The 18921-nt window shown below is 38.4% G+C and overlaps 1 protein-coding gene across 2 annotated transcripts in view; it reads right to left on the reverse strand.

Moving 5' to 3' along the window:
* acot9.S (acyl-CoA thioesterase 9 S homeolog) overlaps positions 1-16278 on the reverse strand; it is a 33179-nt gene extending 16901 nt beyond the window's left edge. Inside the window, exons 1-6 of one of the 2 annotated variants that reach the window (XM_041583575.1) lie at positions 15879-16278; positions 8911-9008; positions 6564-6590; positions 3219-3264; positions 1931-2101; positions 1810-1847 (exon numbers count right to left, since the gene is read on the reverse strand). In XM_041583575.1, the coding sequence (XP_041439509.1) occupies positions 1810-1847; positions 1931-2101; positions 3219-3264; positions 6564-6590; positions 8911-9008; positions 15879-15895 (397 nt within the window). In that variant the 5' untranslated portion in view covers positions 15896-16278. The remainder of the gene's footprint in view (positions 1-1809; positions 1848-1930; positions 2102-3218; positions 3265-6563; positions 6591-8910; positions 9009-15878) is intronic. The other variant, XM_041583576.1, reaches the window with a different exon arrangement.
* Between the last annotated feature and the right edge of the window lie 2643 nt (positions 16279-18921).

Here is an 18921-nt window from a genome sequence, read left to right on the forward strand (position 1 = left end):
AAAACGTTCCATTGTGTGCCAAATAAGGACTGTGATTGGCTGATTGGTAGCCTCTACGGTATATGGACTGGTACATCTGTTTTTATGCAACCAAAACTTACCTCCAACCCAGAAATTAAAAAAATAAGCACCTGCTTTTATGCCACTGGGAGCAACATCCAAGGAATTGGTGAGCAACATGTTGCTCGCAAGCTACTGGTTGGGGACCACTGGACTACACTGTAGTGAGGAATCGGTCAGACAGGCTGGTTATATCATAATTAATATCATAACTATTAACCCTAGCACAGCCTTCCAAATGCAAGAGCACAAGATAAATAGGGGCAGATTTATTAAAGGAGACGGAAAGGCGAAAATCATTACCTATCTCCCTGTAATGTACTCCCCAAGACCTCCTAAATCGCTATAGTTGCAACTCACATACGACAATCCAATCGCGTAGAATCCCTGCCCCTATTCGGCTCGCATTTTCAGGCACGCAGGCGTCATGTTGGCAAGGTAGCAAACGTTTCCTTTTCCTCTATCTGCTTATTGAGCATGCGCACTGCAAGCACTTGATGATAACTGTTTGCTGTCCCCACTATAATTTAACAAAAATACCCGTGCTTCACCTTAGTTCCCAGATGCTTGTAATCTGATTGGGTGGGGGCGTGGGCATAAGGGTCAATGATGATGAGCGCATAGCCTCATTTGCATGCGCGTCATCATCATTGGGAGAAAGGCAGCACCTGAAGACATGCGCATTGAACAGAATTTCTGCCCAATGCGTCTCAAGGCTGCCTCAGGCAGCAGGGAGGAAGATGACTGCAAAAATCGTGACGTCGCCTGAGTCAGACGCTGCAGTCTTCTGAGAGTGTAGTTGCTTCTGCATGAGACCAGGAAGAAAACTTTAAAAACAGTCAGTATGTTCTATGTCCACCAGACTATGGATACAAGGCTATTTATGTTTTGCCTTTCCTTCTCTTTTAAGGGTTCGAATTTCAAATTTTTTTTTTATGGTCAAAACTCTCAAATTCGAATTGTGAATTATCCAAACTCGATTCGAATTTTAATTCAAAATTAGAATTGAGATTTATCAAACCTTGGCCCTTTTAAAAATTCAAATTTGAATATTCGCCACCTAAAACCAGGCGAGATCACGTACAGTATAAGTCAATGGGAGAGGTCCAGTGACTATTTTTAAGATGTTAGTAGCCTTCCTGATGGAGAAAAAAGTTGATTCCAGTTTAGTCAAATTCTATTTGGGTTTTCGGGTCGGAATATTCGTCTGAGTTTTAGATATTTGATTTTTTAAATATATTTATTACATTCGAATTAAATTTTAATTAAATTATTTATTAAATTCGAATATACTCGAAATTCGACTGGGGGGGTTTATTACCCTTAGTCACTGGAAGAGGGTAGAGCAGACGCACACCTACGGTGATAACAGCCTGGTGCTCAGTAGTAGAAGATATGGCAACCTCAGGATTAGGCAATGGAACAAAGATACCGGCACACAAGGCTTGATTTGCAGGAAAACCCTTGCGTTAATTCAGTTAAGTGCAGAAGTGCACCCCAGTCAAATTTCGGGTATATTCAAGTTTAAAAAAAACTTTAATAAATGTGCCTCCCCGTGTATGGGAAACATTTAGTAAAAATGAGTGACTACAACCAAATCGGTGAAGTCTGAAAGCAATTGAAAGCAGCAACTTTCACACAACAGCATATTTGTTTGGCTCAGCCACTGGAACGGTGTAATTTTTGTTGGGTTTCACACAGAAGCATTGAAAAATTTAATTTTCTGATGTCTTTTCACAAATCGCATACCTCCTAAACTGTCTAGGTCTTCAAGAATTCTGCCAAACCTGAGGGAAAAAAAACAAAAAACAAAGCATAAAATAACACCAAACAAAAATAGACGCCCTTAGACCATATGCATTTCAGTTACCTAACATTATTGTACACGTTGAGGTATTTCTCTCTTATCTGTGGCTGGCTACCAAGAGGCAGCATGACTTCAATGTAGCTGTCCCTCATTTTGCGTGGGGGAAGAACTTCTTGCTTGCTCGCCAGTAAAGACTGTAAGGACTTCCTTTCTTCCATGACTTGAACATGATCGCTGACAAAACAAAAGGAGAAGCAGTGGTTGTCTGCTTAGAATTACGGATTCTTATTACATTGGGCAATAATCACCAGATTGCATTTCTTTAACCAAATTAGAGGCGGATCTCATATAGTGAGCCTTGAAAACTCCACATTGCAAAACCAAAAAGCCCAACCATCCTTTCTTATATATAAACTGTTGAATGGAGGCTCACAGTTGTAATTCTGCTAGTTGGAATGCTTAACCTTGTATATGGAAGCTGAACTAAACTTAAAGGGGCTGTTCACCTTCCAAACACTTTTTTCAATTCAGCTGTTTTTAGATTGTTCCCCAAAAATAAAGACTTTTTTTCAATTACTTGCCATTATTTATTTTTTATTGTTTTTCCAAAATCGAAATTTAAAGTTGAATGTCCATGTCTCTGAGTCTGGCAGTTTCGTAATTCAGGTGCAGACTCTAAACTGTTACAATTTTGCAACATTTAGTTGATACACTTTTTTTTTTTAGCAGTGTCTCTGGAGTATTAGCAACTATTGTATCAATTCTAACAGCTGGCTGTAAAGAAAACCCAGAGATTCTGCTCCCAGGATAAAGATAAGAAATCTAACAACTAAATGTATCAATTTAAAACAGGGTACAGGGTCGGCGACCCCCCCTCCAAGGGCTGCTTCAGAAGGTGAAAAATGACACTTTACACTTCAATATTAGTGACACATACATAATAGAAAGTCATTGGAAACAGTTGTTATTAGAAACAGTCACAATTGATTATGAAGAAATAATGAGACATAGCATAAATAAGACCACTTGCGAAGCTCCAAAATAGATTTTCAGCATTTTAGTTTGTTATAGAACAACCCATTACATAAGAGGGCCGTATATTTCCTTTGTTAACTTTAACTCAATGAATAGGGCTTGTGATCAACATTCTTTTGCCTATTGTTTCAGTTAGTTATTTCCTGAACTAAACAGGCAGAAACTGAGACTGAAAGTCAGTTGCAATTCAACTTGCTTGTTCTTACGACCCTTGAAAGAAATGTATAAGGAGATAGAACATTAATAGTATTTTATGGAAAAATATTTGTGATAGTCTGTGGACCAGAGATTAAGTTTACGAGGGAAATGACAGTACCTCCAGTTGGTGGATGCTCCTACTATAGCTCTCAGTCTGTCACGCACTAGGGGAAAAAAAACAGGGTCAAAATTTTGTGTGCAATAAGGGACTCCTTCTAGGGAGGTTTCATAGAAAAGAAGCAAGACATTAAGGGGCAGATTTACTAAGGGTCGAATTTCGAAGTATAAAAAACTTCGAAATTCGACCATCGAATTAAAAAACTTCGAATATCGATTTAGAAGTTTTTTCAACAAATTTGGCAATCCTGCGGTCGATTAAAAATTGTTCGATTAAATCGTTCGAATCTAAACGATTTTTAGCGGTCGATCGAAGGATTTCTATTCGACCAAAAAAAAAAAAAACAACCTAGAAAAGTGCTGTGGAAGTGGTCCCCATAGGCTAACATTGCACTTGGGTAGCTTTAATTTGGCGAAGTATGAAGTCAAAGTTTTTTTTAAAGAGATAGTACTTCGATTATCGAATGGTCGAATAGTCGAACGATTTTTACTTCGAATCGTTCGAATCGAAGTTAAATGGTCGAATATAGCCTTTCGATGGTCGAAGTACCCAAAAATTTACTTCGAAATTCGAACTTTTTGACATTCGAACCATTCACTCGAGCTTAGTAAATCTACCCCTAAAACTCAGAGGAAAAATAAATAATATAGCCCATAAACCATTTAAATACTGCACCATGCCACTGGAATAAAGGAAAGATACAGGAATACATGGCTCAGTTCATGTTCATTGCTAATGGAAAGAAAGGCGCAAGGAATATAAGTGCTAATGCAAAGAATAGTTAAAGGAGAAGGAAACCCAAAATAGGACTAAAAATGCCAGGTTTTATATACTGAACTTATTGCACCAGCCAAAAGTTTCAGCTTCTTAATAGCAGCAATGATCCAGGACTTTTGTCACAGAGGGTCACCAACTTGGAAAGTGTCTGTGACACAATACAACTATAGTTGTATTTCTGAAGCAAACACACAACTATTACATGCTAACGGTATATTATATGTTAATTAATTTAAACCACTTTCATTTTTTGGTGTTACTGTTCCTTTAACATAATAATGTTGCTGTAATACAGGGGCACACATTTAGAAAACATACAATGATAATGACACTATTAAAGTTGTAGTTCACCTTTAAGTTAACTTTTATTATGTTATAGAATGGGCAACTTTTCAATTGGTCTTCATTATTTATTCTTTTAAAGATTTTTTTTTAATAATTTGCCTTTTCTTAGGACTCTCTCCAGCTTTCAAATGGGGGTCACTCGCCCTCTCTTCTATTCACCACTCACACACTCACCTCTTCAATTCATATTCCAGTCTCTTATTCAAATCAGTGCATGGTTGCCAGGGTAATTTGAATCCTAGCAACCAAATTGCAAACTGGAGAGCTGCTGAAAAAAAACCCAAATAATGCCAAAGACAAAATAAAAATACAATTAAAACCAATTGCAAATTGTCTCAGAATATCACTCTTTATATCATACTAACATTTACATCAAAGGTGAACTACCCCTTTAATCAATAATGTCAAATGTATTCCCTGAGTCAAGCATTCAAAATACTCAGATTATCCACTGCTACATTTCTAACATGGAGAAATGGCAGAAAGAATATGATCCTCTTGACCACCATTTTCCACTCTGATTTCTGTATAAAATACAAAACCGGCATTTTACATAATGTGCTGTGCACAAAAATAAGTAATGGGGTCACTCTGGCATTTTTGGGTTACACTGGTAGCTTTAGCTTGTCTTAATAGATTATATTAAGGGGCAGATTTATGAAGGGTCGAATGTCGACGTGATGGGCGTTTTTACATCAACTCGAAATTCCAATAAAAAAAGACCAACTGAAATGTATTAAAAAAAAAAAATCTAATTTTTTAAAGTTGAGTGAATAGGCTGTATTCAATCGTTCGAATTCGGAATGTTTTCAATCGAATTCGTTTCAAAGTATTTTTAAAAAAAAATAACCTTTGATTTTTCAAAGTTCACCAAATGACTCCAAATAGGTTCTAGGAGGTCCCCCATAGGTGAAAACAGCAATTTGTTCGAATTTGGACTATTCCCTAGTCGAAGTACACAAAAATTTGCTCGAAATTTGAATTTAAAATTTAGATTTTTCAATTCCACCCTTGATAAATCTGCCACTAAGTGTATATACAAAATATATATATACCTATATATTAGCTTTACCACAGTGAACTGGGCTGGTGCTCCTTTTAGGAAAAAATGCATTCCCTTCAATCCACCCCAGTAATGAAGGTTACTCTTTCAAGCCTGAAGAGTAAGGTATGTTCTGCTAACTTTGTTTGACAAGCTTCTGGGCCAAATACCATTAACCTTACATGCTGCTCGCAGACTGTTCTAGCCCTTCCCCCTATGGGGCCCTGCCAACTAGCAGAATGGGGTCCTAACAGCCAATTTCCCTCCCCACAAATCTCTTGGGGCCCCTGCCACGATCCCCAGACTGCAGTACACACAAAACTGAGAAAATACATCTGACAATTAGGGGCACATTTACTATTGGTCGAATATCGAGGTTTAATTAACCCTCGATCTTCGACTTCGAATATCGAAGTTGAAGGATTTACCGCAATTCGTTCGATCGATCGATTTTCCTTTGATAAAAAAAACACAAACTAACATTGGTGCTCGGTAGGTTTTAGGTGACGAAGTAGGTGGTCGAAGTTTTTTTTAAAAAGACAGTACTTAGACTATCGAATGGTCGAAAGATTTTTAGTTCGAATCGTTCGATTCGAAGTCGAAGGTCGAAGTAGCCAAGTCACTGGTCGAAGTAGCCAAAAAAAACCTTCGAAATTCGAATATTTTTTCCTTCTTATCCTTCACTCCAGCTACTGTAAGTAAATGTGCCCCTTAATAAGAAGGCAACTATCAGCTTAGAGCAATGCAGTACAATTGAATATAAATATTTACTAAAATAGCTGAACCAACTATAAACACAATTATCTTTGGTTATTATAATGCACTTATATAAAGTATTAGGACCAAGAGACAGGGTTATATTTACAAAAGAGGGGGTGGCCCTCAGGTGCCTATATGGTAATTAATATTGTGCCAAATAAAACCCAAAACCTTCCCCAGCCCACTGTGGGGTAATTTTGGTTAAATCTGCTAAAGGAGCCAAGAGGTAGGGGGGTACAGCCTTGTCAAGAGATGTTACTATTTGGAAAAAAATCATATACCCTAACATTTTCCATGTTTCTCTGTGTCCCACAATTACAGAGCTAGCAGGATCAGATCAGCAATCAAAGTGTAAAGTATGTAGATGGCAAGAAGGGAAAGCAGAGTTAAATGCTAAGAACATGCACCATATTACCACACACCATCATTAACATGGATAAATGTATTTCCTGTAAAGGAAAGGAGAATTTTAAAAAATCATAAACTGAAGCTCAGTGCAATATGACACATTATTAATTGACTGCAATAACCGAAACTCGCCAAAAAGCAATTTATTTATTTTTAAAAAAATTATACAGCAAATTAATGACCACAGCAGTATTGGTCTGATGAGAAGACTCATTTATAAGGGCAAGTGCAATGTACTAAAATGTACGAAGAAGATAATTTTTTTAACCCACAATGCATTATATTTTTTCCCAGAATTCCAGCATCATTGCAGGCGCATGCACCAAAATATAGCATCGGCACTGGCAATTTATGGCACAAGTTTTTCTTAAAGAGTTACTGTCATGGGAAACATGTTTTTTTCAAAACGCATCAGTTAATAGTGCTGCTCCAGCAGAATTCTGTACTAAAATCCAAAAATTCAAAATTCAAAGAGCAAACAGATTTTTTTTATATTTAATTTTGAAATCTGACATGGGGCTAGACATATTGTCAGTTTCCCAGCTGCCCCCAGTCATGTGCCTTGTGCTCTGATAAACTTCAGTCACTCTTTACTGCTGTACTGCAAGTTGGAGTGATATCACCCCCCTCCCTCCCCCCCCCAGCAGCCTAACAACAGAACAAGGAGAAGGTAACCAGATAGCAGCTCCCTTACAAAGATAACAGCTCCCTGATAGATCTAAAAACAACACTCAATAGTAAAAGCCAAGTCACTGAGACTGATTCAGTTACATTGAGTAGGAGAAATAACATTCTGCCTGAAAATAGTTCAAGTCACATGACTGGGGCAGCTGGGAAACTGACAATATGTTTAGCCCCATGTCAGATTTCAAAATTGAATATAAAACATCTGTTTGCTCTTTTGAGAATTGGATTTCAGTGCAGAAGTCTGCTGGAGCAGTAGCACTATTAACTGGAATGATGTGTGGGAATGATATATCATGTGTGTATGTGGGTGCTGAAGGAACCCAGGAAGTACAACAGTTGTTTCCTCTCCTGGGATCTCTACCTGGGTGCAGGAAATGCTGCTGGATTGCCAGTCTGCAAGCTTAGTGCAGGGGTACACATGAAACTGTGATTTTGCAAGAGCAGTTGGTATTATCAGGCATGTACCTAGAAACTGTGTGATCTGCTCACTTGCCTTTATGGGAGTGGGAGGAAGGGGAAATGCACATGATTGTCATCCTAAATGCACAAGGCTGAGAGTGAAAAAATCACTGCAATCTGCCATGTTTTGTACCCAAAAAGCAACATTTTTTCAACGCATGGTAGTGTAATTTTGGGCCACCACAAATCAGTGCAGAATATTTCCCAAAACACAGCAGGAGCCAATTTTGTACTGGTTGGTGAGTTGCACTCATTTGGGTACAACTGAAAAATGCACTTACACACTAACTGGCCTTATGTGTGTGTGTGTCTGCTAGGGATGCACCCAAGTGTGTAACTATAGAGGAAACAGACCCTGCAGCTGCAGGGGGGCCCAGGAGGTATAAGTGCCTCTGAGGCCCTAATTCATACATAGGTTTAATAAATATTGGTAAAACAAGTCAACTTCTAAGCATTTTGCAGGCCTGAAAAATAATTTGCTGTGGGGCCCAGTAATATCTTGTTACGCCACTGGATCACCCAATCCACTATTTTGGATTCGGCCAAACCCCCGAATGCTTTGCGAAAGATTCGGCCGAATACTGAGCCAAATGCTAATTTGCATTACATGATTTCCCCCCTTGCACGTAGGATTTTGGATTCGGTTCGGCCCAGGCATAAGGCTTCGGCTGAATCCGAATCCTGCTGAAAAAGGCCGAATCCTGGATTCGGTGCAACCCTAGTGTATGCATTCCTTATGTCAACCAGCAAGTAAAACAGTACAATATTTTCAAATTGGAGGTTGTCAATTTCTTGGACACCCTGAGTGTGGCAAACTACAAATCTTCTGGTTGGGTTGCTGTACCTGTACCATAAAAATCACCATGTTTTCTGTCCTTTCCATGTATTATCTGTGCCACTCTGGACATGGGGAATGCACAGCTCATTACTTTTAGAGAGTTTACCGTACTGCACATGCACCCAGCTTTAATCAGCGCAAGGGATACTTGGCAAGGAGATAAAAAAAGACAAGGCAGTGCTGTAGAAGAAAGTGCCAGAGCTGTTGTGAATTATTTCTCTTTTATGGGTTTTGATTCAGTCAGTTGAATGATTTGGCTGCATCCTGCAAGAGAACTGGGATTTGGATAATTCCTGAATTCAGTGTATATGTGAAATTCTACCCTGCTAAAAAAAATATCTATTCATGACAAGGTTATAGTTTACATTTTAGTGTACCTTCAGTCATATCAGGTAGTCGGCCCTTAGAATGAGATGCACCTGTTGTCATCAACGATCTGCTGATAAACAGAGTTGTGTGACACGCCACACGGAGCCTGGAAAATAAATTGGATGTTTAAGAGACGAGAAAATGGTTTACAAGCCAGTCCACAAAAATAGTAACAAATGGCACACTCACTTCAATGCTTCTGCTTCAATTCAAATCGTGTTCTTTTTATTTCGGTGAGATCAATAAGCAAACGTTTCGGGGTCAAGCCCCTTCATCAAGTGCTACTTACAAACAGTGTGATTGAAAACATTTATAGGGTAAGGTCTTGTATGACCACACCCCTTCGTGATTAAATAACATTGGTTACACCTTTGATGTCCATTAACATTGTGTTTGTGTATTCTTTGTTACATTTTCCACCATCAAAAGGATACAAAGTGCCTCTGCAATAAATAAATCCATAAATAGTGTAAAAAACTTCATACCGCAATCCTTCTTGTAGTGTTCATTATATCGATATTTATCTAGACTGTGGGATAAAATTTATAATATAAAATAAAACTTTCATATTATAAAAACCTAAAATCACGTATTCTTAGTTACAATCAAAGGCTGGACATATATCAATAAAAACAAGAGTAGCTCAGTTCCTCATTTAATCCCATGGGTGTAAGGGTATTTAATCTTTCAATCCACAGGACCTCCTGTTGTAAAAGCAATCTATCCTTATTTCCACCCCGTCTCGGGAACTTCACAACCTGTAATACCTGCCATCTTAGTTGTTTACTGTTATGGCCAAAAGTTTTGAAGTGTCTGCTCACTGGAGTGACATATTTCATCTTATCTAAATCACAATTATCAATTGACCTCCTATGTTCCCCAATCCTTAACTTGATTTGTCTTTTTGTTTTCCCCACATATGCCTTACCACAGGGGCATTTAAGCATATAAATCACCCCTGTTGTGTTGCATGTAGCAAAATCTTTTAACTTAATTTCAAATCCTTTAGAGGGATGGTTTATTTTATTACCCTTTATTATGCTATTGCAACACTGGCAAGACAAACATGGGTATGTACCTTTCTGCGGTGCGCCAAAAAATGTTGGTTGGCGGTCTTCATTTTCTATCATATCCGTCTTAGTCAATTGGTCACCCAGATTTCTAGCCCGTTTATATGAAAATAAGGGTTTCTCCTTGAATAAATTCCCATATAGTTTGTCTTTCCTCAAAATCTCCCAATGCCTATGGACAATTGTTTTAATTTTTTGGGAATGTAAATTATAATTTGAGACCAACGGTATTTTTTGAAATTTACGTGTTTTATTCTCTTTTGGGGCAACCAAAAGAAGGTTAGATCTATCTATACTCATAGCTCTCTCCATATTCTGTCTCAAATCCTTTTGCGGATAACCTCTCTCAATAAACCTTTTTTCCATTTCCAACATTCTTTTCTGACACACCTGATTGTCTGAGACAATTCGTCTTATCCTAAGAAACTGACTATATGGGAGCCCTTTACTGACATTCCTTGGGTGAAAACTTGTACTCATCAACAAATTATTCCTATCCGTTTCTTTACGGAATAAATCTGTGCTTAAACCATTAGACTGTTTCATAACCAATACATCCAAAAAACTTATACTCTCTTCATCATAAGTTAATGTAAATTTAATTGTTGGATGTAATAAGTTGATTTTCTGACCCATTTCAATCAACTCTTCTTTGCTTCCATGCCATGTAAAAAATATGTCATCCACATATCTATAGTAATTCTTTATATTCACACTATAGGCTTGTTCAAAAAATACTATTATCTCAATAAATGAGACAAATATGTTGGCATAGCTCGGGGCTACATTACTGCCCATACTCGTGCCTTGTTTTTGTAAAAAATAGGTCTTATCGAAACGAAAGTAATTTTTACTCAATACAAATCGTAAAAGTTCTATCAGAAAAATTATCAACTGTGTGTCATAACCATATTGATACAAAGCTTCCTCAATATACATAATTCCTTCGGCGTGTGGAATACTCGTGTATAAGGACTGAATATCCGCTGTGCACAGGGGAGTACATGTCTCAAAATCAGATATTGTCGAGATTTTATTTAAAAAGTCGGTTGTGTCTTTTAAGCAGGATTTTATCTCTTGCACCAAAGGTTGCAATTGTTTGTCTAAATAAATGCTTAATGGTTGCAGTACTGAATTAATGCTGGAAACAATCGGACGCCCGGGTGGTTTCTGTAAATTTTTATGAATCTTTGGCAAGAGATAAAACACTGGTGTCATGGGATGATCTGTTGTTAAAAAATCTTTTATGTTTTTGTCAATTACCCCATTCCTATAGGCTTCCACAACGTAATTGTCTATTTCTTTCTTTAATGAGAGGGTCGGGTCATTATCCAACTCTATATAATGCGTGTTGTCATTCAATTGTTTAAAAGCTTCCTCCATGTAATCCGCTTTATTCATTATGACCGTTGCCCCCCCCTTATCTGCCTTTTTGATAATTATCTCCTTATTATCTTTTAACTCACATAATGCCTTATGTTCCTCCTGTGTTAAATTATAATTTTTCTTAGGTAAACGTTTCCAATCTAATGCTTCTACATCTTGTAAAACCATTTGCATAAATACATTCAAATTCTCACTTGTAATGTCAGGATCAAACGTTACATTTCTTTTCTTAACAATGGGCAATGCAACTGCTATATCTTTCGAATCCTTGAAATGCATTTTCAATCTCAGAGTCCTAATGAATCGCATAAAGTCCACCTTAAAACGAAACAGTCTAATGGTTTAAGCACAGATTTATTCCGTAAAGAAACGGATAGGAATAATTTGTTGATGAGTACAAGTTTTCACCCAAGGAATGTCAGTAAAGGGCTCCCATATAGTCAGTTTCTTAGGATAAGACGAATTGTCTCAGACAATCAGGTGTGTCAGAAAAGAATGTTGGAAATGGAAAAAAGGTTTATTGAGAGAGGTTATCCGCAAAAGGATTTGAGACAGAATATGGAGAGAGCTATGAGTATAGATAGATCTAACCTTCTTTTGGTTGCCCCAAAAGAGAATAAAACACGTAAATTTCAAAAAATACCGTTGGTCTCAAATTATAATTTACATTCCCAAAAAATTAAAACAATTGTCCATAGGCATTGGGAGATTTTGAGGAAAGACAAACTATATGGGAATTTATTCAAGGAGAAACCCTTATTTTCATATAAACGGGCTAGAAATCTGGGTGACCAATTGACTAAGACGGATATGATAGAAAATGACGACCGCCAACCAACATTTTTGGCGCACCGCAGAAAGGTACATACCCATGTTTGTCTTGCCAGTGTTGCAATAGCATAATAAAGGGTAATAAAATAAACCATCCCTCTAAAGGATTTGAAATTAAGTTAAAAGATTTTGCTACATGCAACACAACAGGGGTGATTTATATGCTTAAATGCCCCTGTGGTAAGGCATATGTGGGGAAAACAAAAAGACAAATCAAGTTAAGGATTGGGGAACATAGGAGGGCAATTGATAATTGTGATTTAGATAAGATGAAATATGTCACTCCAGTGAGCAGACACTTCAAAACTTTTGGCCATAACAGTAAACAACTAAGATGGCAGGTATTACAGGTTGTGAAGTTCCCGAGACGGGGTGGAAATAAGGATAGATTGCTTTTACAACAGGAGGTCCTGTGGATTGAAAGATTAAATACCCTTACACCCATGGGATTAAATGAGGAACTGAGCTACTCTTGTTTTTATTGATATATGTCCAGCCTTTGATTGTAACTAAGAATACATGATTTTAGGTTTTTATAATATGAAAGTTTTATTTTATATTATAAATTTTATCCCACAGTCTAGATAAATATCGATATAATGAACACTACAAGAAGGATTGCGGTATGAAGTTTTTTACACTATTTATGGATTTATTTATTGCAGAGGCACTTTGTATCCTTTTGATGGTGGAAAATGTAACAAAGAATACACAAACACAATGTTAATGGACATCAAAGGTGTAACCAATGTTATTTAATCACGAAGGGGTGTGGTCATACAAGACCTTACCCTATAAATGTTTTCAATCACACTGTTTGTAAGTAGCACTTGATGAAGGGGCTTGACCCCGAAACGTTTGCTTATTGATCTCACCGAAATAAAAAGAACACGATTTGAATTGAAGCAGAAGCATTGAAGTGAGTGTGCCATTTGTTACTATTTTTGTGGATTTGTGATAAAAGCTCTTTAATTGCAGCAGAGCTAACATTTGAGCACCTCTTTATTTTTCTACACAAAAGAAAGATAAAAGTTTAGCGGAAGAAAAAATTGACATTTTTTACAAGCCAGTCGCCTGATGCTGCACATGATTCAGCTCCTGTTACCCCCGGACAACACACAAAGCTTTACCAAGGGAGCAGGAAAGATAAGCCAGACAGAGGTGATGCCTTGGGTGTAATCAGGGAGTATTTGAAAATATCTATAATTGCTTAGGATGCTTTGCATAGGACTGCAGGTTAGTAGTAGAACAAAAACATACACTAAATACAAACAAGGCAAAACCTGTTCAGTTCATTCACTTCTAATCTTATTTCTATATTCTAGATCTATATTCTATGTCTTGTTTAGTAGATTTTATTTAGCTCCAGTCTGGCTCTGCATTTCCACCACCCCACAGCTTTAATGAAACACAGACATTCTGGTACAGGTATGGGATCCATTATCCGGAAACGAGTTATCCAAAAAGCTCCAAATTACCGAAAGGCCATCTCCCATAGACTTCAATATAGTATATAAATAAATTTTCTTTTTCTCTTTATTAATAATAATAATACAGTAGCTTGTACTTGATTCCAACTAAGATATAATCAATCCTTATTGGAAGCAAAACCAGCCTATTGGGTTTATTTAATGTTTACATGATTTTCTAGTAGACTTAGGGCATGAAGATCCAAATTACGGAAGATCCCTTATTCTGGATAACCGGTCCAATATCTGTACTCTTTATTCATAAAAAATACCAGAATACTTGTATTGGTTATTTATCCAAATACAGTGAAACCTCAATTTTACATAAAGTTTAAGTTTTCCCTCATTTTATATTGTTGTTTTGTGGTTCCACTTATATATTATGCAAAATACATTTCCCTGATTTTACATTTTCCTGGATTTTACACCATTTCTTTCTGGTCCCCTGAAAAACATAAAATGGGGGTTCTACTGTATTTAAATAGATTTTTACAGTGCTTTGAAAAAGTTTGACACATTCTCTTATTTTCTGAAATAAAAATCCTACACTGATATGTTAAATGCAATTGAAACGCAAGTAAAATACATAAGCCTTGAGACATACAGTAGAACGCCCATTTTACGTTTTCCGGGGGACCAAAAAAAAATGATGTAAAAACCAGGAATATGTAAAATCAGGGAAATGTATTATGCATAATATATAGGTGGGACCACAAAACAACAATTTAAAATAAGGGAAAACTTAAAATCAGGGGATGTGAAAATTGAGGTTCTACTGTATATGAAAAAAAGTACCTGGTTCCATCAGGCTCAGGTTGGCGGTTTTCCACCCAAATTGGGCTACTAATTTAATGCCCAGGCGGGTTTTGAAATTGCAAACTAGCCAATATACAGAGTTGGGCTATTTTTGGGGCCTTTAGCTGGTTTGTGCTTTGGAAACTAGCCCAAGTTTTGTCTTGCCCTAATGTGCCGAGCCTGCGTCTCCCAATGCATGTTGGGTAAAGTAGGTTTTGTTTAAGTTGGCCAACTGCCCAGTTTAATGCAAGACTACAACACCCAGCATGCAATGGGACTAACTTGTGTGGAAGACGGGAGTTACCAGATTTTGTGCTCTGTACCCCAGTCTCCTGTCCCCTTCTCACATTTTCCAGTGACTTTCCTCAATTTCAGACAAAAACCTTCTGGCCACCAAATTGTCTAGACTAGAGGTTGATCTGTTTCACCAATATTTATTGAAATTGTATATGTATTAAGGCCTTATGGGGCCCTATACCTCCTGGGGCCCCTCTGTAGTTACACCCCTGGTTATGGGCAAATCTGTCCCATTTTGCTTCATGGAAAAATTTGTGAAACAGTGACAATTTGAAAAAGGCATATTTTTACATATATTCATTTATTTTTAGACTTTTTTTTTCATTTCACATATTGTGCTATTTTTGGGCTACTTTTGAAGTGCCTCTTGGCTAGTTTTAGGCTGGTTTTGTTGCTGACTTTGGCTGGTTTTGAAAATTAGACCTGGCGACTCTGATCAGGCTTCTACTCTCAGTCTAGTGCCTCCAGCTGGACCTCTGAGCATGTGAAACATTGATTTTAAAGGGGCAGTATACCCTCTTAGGATAAAATGAGCCTATTGTTTTTACAAAGAAATATTATTCTTTTTATGTTCTGCACTAAGATTTCACTCTCAGCTTTCTGTAATTGAGGGAAGACGAGCAGGAACTCAGTCAGTGTCATCCTCCCCATTCAAATCCCCTAGAAAGTGAACCCATCCTTCACTGTAAGCCTGAGACAGACTGCAGTTGTGGAACAGCAGGGTTTTGTTTATGCAGAGCTCAGTATCTGTATCTAAAAACAAAACAATGCTGCTTTAGCGATATGGGGAATTTGGATCAAAGGATGCGCAGAATACATTTCAAAGATGTCCTATTTGTTTTGCTGAAGCTGAAACAAAGTGTATATACGATTGAAAATCAGCAAATAAGTGTAACACAGGCGGATGGTATGTTCCAGACACACCCAAGGCGCACAGTTCCATGTCAATAGTCCCACAGTCACCAGCTACACATCACTATACACATACTGTGTGTTATATTCGGCCGCTGTCACAGACAACTGTCAATTAAGCAGCAGCACTGGACTGAAGCTCCCACCCCATCGTACAACCTTGCTAAACTTCTTCCGACTACCAGTGACCCTCTGATCGTGGCACGACCCCATTACCTGAGTAACAGCCGCATGCTGAGCCCTAGACACAGACAACAAGCCGCTGCGACACGAATCCTCAGCACTCTCTGGCTTTGCTTCTTTTTTTTTTGTCAAATTAGAACGGGGCACGCTTCACTTCTGCCTGTCAGTGGGCTCCAGTCCTCCCACGGTGCACAAGATGGGGAACAGAGCGTCTCACAGCCATAGAGAGCTTAAAGGAATGCGGAAGTGTTTGTTGCTTTTATTGGCGCCTTCGATTCCGGTGTTGTGGGAAATTGTTAAGATTTTCCTCTCCTCTATTTTACTATTTTTTTTAACTGCTTCATGCGGAAATAGATGGAATTTTACTAATTTTTAAACAACATTTCAGTTTGATGTAGGGTTGCCACCTTTGCTGATGGCTAAACCTGAACATGGAGGGGCGGGGCAGATAGCATTGGGGGTGGGGCAGTGATGTAGGAGCAGGCATGATGCCATCAGAGGTGGGCACAGTGATGTTGATGGAGTTATGACACCGGGGCGAGGCTATTGCATCACTTAGATGCAACTGGCTGGATTTCTATCCCGTTTTCACAAGGTTTTAAAGTATTGATGCCCATTCTAGCTAGAGATAGGCTGCAACCTTATCTCTAGCTATGTTCTGCTTGATGAGTAAAGCCCAATCCTTTAATTACAGGTATGAGATCTATTATACAGAAGTCAATTATCCAAAAAGCTCTGAAATACAGCAATGCTAATTTAGAAAAAAAAAATCATATTGTTGATTGATTTGCTTTTTTTTGTAATAATAAGAAACTGCACTTGACAGTAACTAAGCCATGTTCAGGCAAGTATCTTAGTATTTAAATGTGTTTCCTGTATTGGCCAGATTATTGTTTGGGTTTCATAAGGCTGAAAACCGAACAGAAAGTTGAGACTTGAACGGGCCTCACAAAAACCAAACTGTTCGGGTCAAAACCGAACAGGTGGCAACCCTAGTTTGATGCCTTAAGGGTGGGGTAGCGTTGGGGAGGTAACTGCTTCCTTCACATTGAACTTTTCTCTTCTTGCTACATTTCTTAAGGTGGCCATACACGGGCCGATAAAAGCTGCCGACAGAACGAGTCAGCAGCTTATTGGCCCGTGTATGGGGCCCCCCGACGGGCTTCCCTGATCGAGATCTGGCCGACGGGTGGGACTAAAAATCCCGTTGGATCGCGGCCACATCTGTTCGTTGATGCGGTCCCGCCTTCCGACCGCCCGTAAAGCCACCGTTGGATCCAATTGTTGGGCTCTAGGGCCCACGATCGGATCAGCCCGATATTGGCCCACCTCAAGGTGGGCATATCGGGGAGAGATCCGATCGTTTGGCGACATCGCCAAACGAGCGGATCTCTCAGTGTATGGCCACCTTAAGGGTAAGGGCACACGGTGCAGATGAGAGTTCTGGCTAATTGTCGCTAGTGACTGTCACTTCACCCTTTAAGGTGGCCATAGACGCAAAGATCCGATCATACGAATCAACGTACGATTGGACTTTCCCATCTCCCGACCTGCCACTAACCATTCAGATCAAAGTCTTACTGTTCAGATCAAATAAAGTAGTAAAAGAACAGATCAGCCGATGTTCTGTCCCTGACAGCAATCGTACGAAAGTTATGTCTGACAAAAGCTAGTGACAGTCTCCCACTGAATATCGTACAATCGGCAATACACGCAGAGATATTATTGGCAGGCGACAGAAATTTTCTAACCTGTCCGATCGACCAAACGACTGATCTCCACTGGACGAAAAATGCCGGGACTCTCCACACACGGTCCGAAAATCGTACGAATCCACGATTTGTACGATCGGATCATTGCGTCTATAATCTGCCCCAATATTGGAAATGGGTAAGTACTACTGGACTAACTCAAAATCCTGCTGAAAAAGGCTCCGATTCAGGAAAATCCCAAACCGAATCCTAGAGGTGGCGCATCCCTAATAAGCATATGATGAGTTATTGCACATTGAGTAACTGGCTTTCTCCAGATTCATGCATTGCAGAATATATTTACAACACTGTACACTGACACATTCCAAAAAGCTAATCTTATACAAAAGTATATACAGAACATGCATGTAAATGTGGTCCACAGTAGTGAAATAGGAACTCATGCTCAGAATGCAATACTTGTTTTTTCAGTAAAGGCATTAGGTTCTGACCATTGATTGTCCTTTAAGACATAAATATTGGAAAAAGACTAAACAGAATTTTGTATAGCACTGGTATTTATACAGAATATAAATGGTTTATTTAGATGTAGCAGGATTTTATGTAAGAGCTGATTTATGCAGTTTTTTTTTTTACAGAAACCTACATTGTTTGGGGATATAGTTTTCCTTTTACCAGCTCAGAATTCTTGGATGCCATGTGATTTTTGGATAAAGAGATGACAGACTGAAACTCAGTACTTTTGAATTCCTCTGGGTACATTGTCATTAATTAAAAAGTCAGCACCAAAGACAATTGTTTTATTTAAAAAAAAAAAAAAAAGGGCACGATGCCTTTGTATTGTCCTGTTTTTTTTGTTTTTTTTTGTTAGAGGCTATTGGACTGCAGCAAAGAAAATCAGATTCAGTGCAAGACAAAATGTTTATTTTGTTCTGTTAAGATTCTCTTCCAGTTTGTCATTCAAGTTAGTAGCTTGTTGATTGTTCTAGCCACCCCAGCAAGCAGATAGCAGCCAAAACCGAAGACTGGAGAGGTGCAAAACAAAAGCGAAGGTCAAAGAAAAAAGCTACTGTGTTCTTTAACAGAAACTGTGATTTTTTTTGGCAGTTGCATAATGGAGCATGTTATTAGCAGAAATTATTGTAGGCAGTTGCACTTATAGGTGAACTAGTCCCCTGTGCTAGCAATTGCTCACAGTGCTGTCTTACTCCAGGAATGTCCTATTCCTAAGCCTATTCACTTAAATATATATATACTGTCAGGGTACTAACCCCCCTGGTCACCTTTTTGGAAGCTATACGAACTACCTCGATCCTGCCTCTTACTCCCAGATCTTTCCTCACATTAATTTTTCCTATGGAGGC

The sequence above is a fragment of the Xenopus laevis genome, chromosome 2S, assembly GCF_017654675.1.
Source record: "Xenopus laevis strain J_2021 chromosome 2S, Xenopus_laevis_v10.1, whole genome shotgun sequence".
Taxonomy (NCBI): domain Eukaryota; kingdom Metazoa; phylum Chordata; class Amphibia; order Anura; family Pipidae; genus Xenopus; species Xenopus laevis.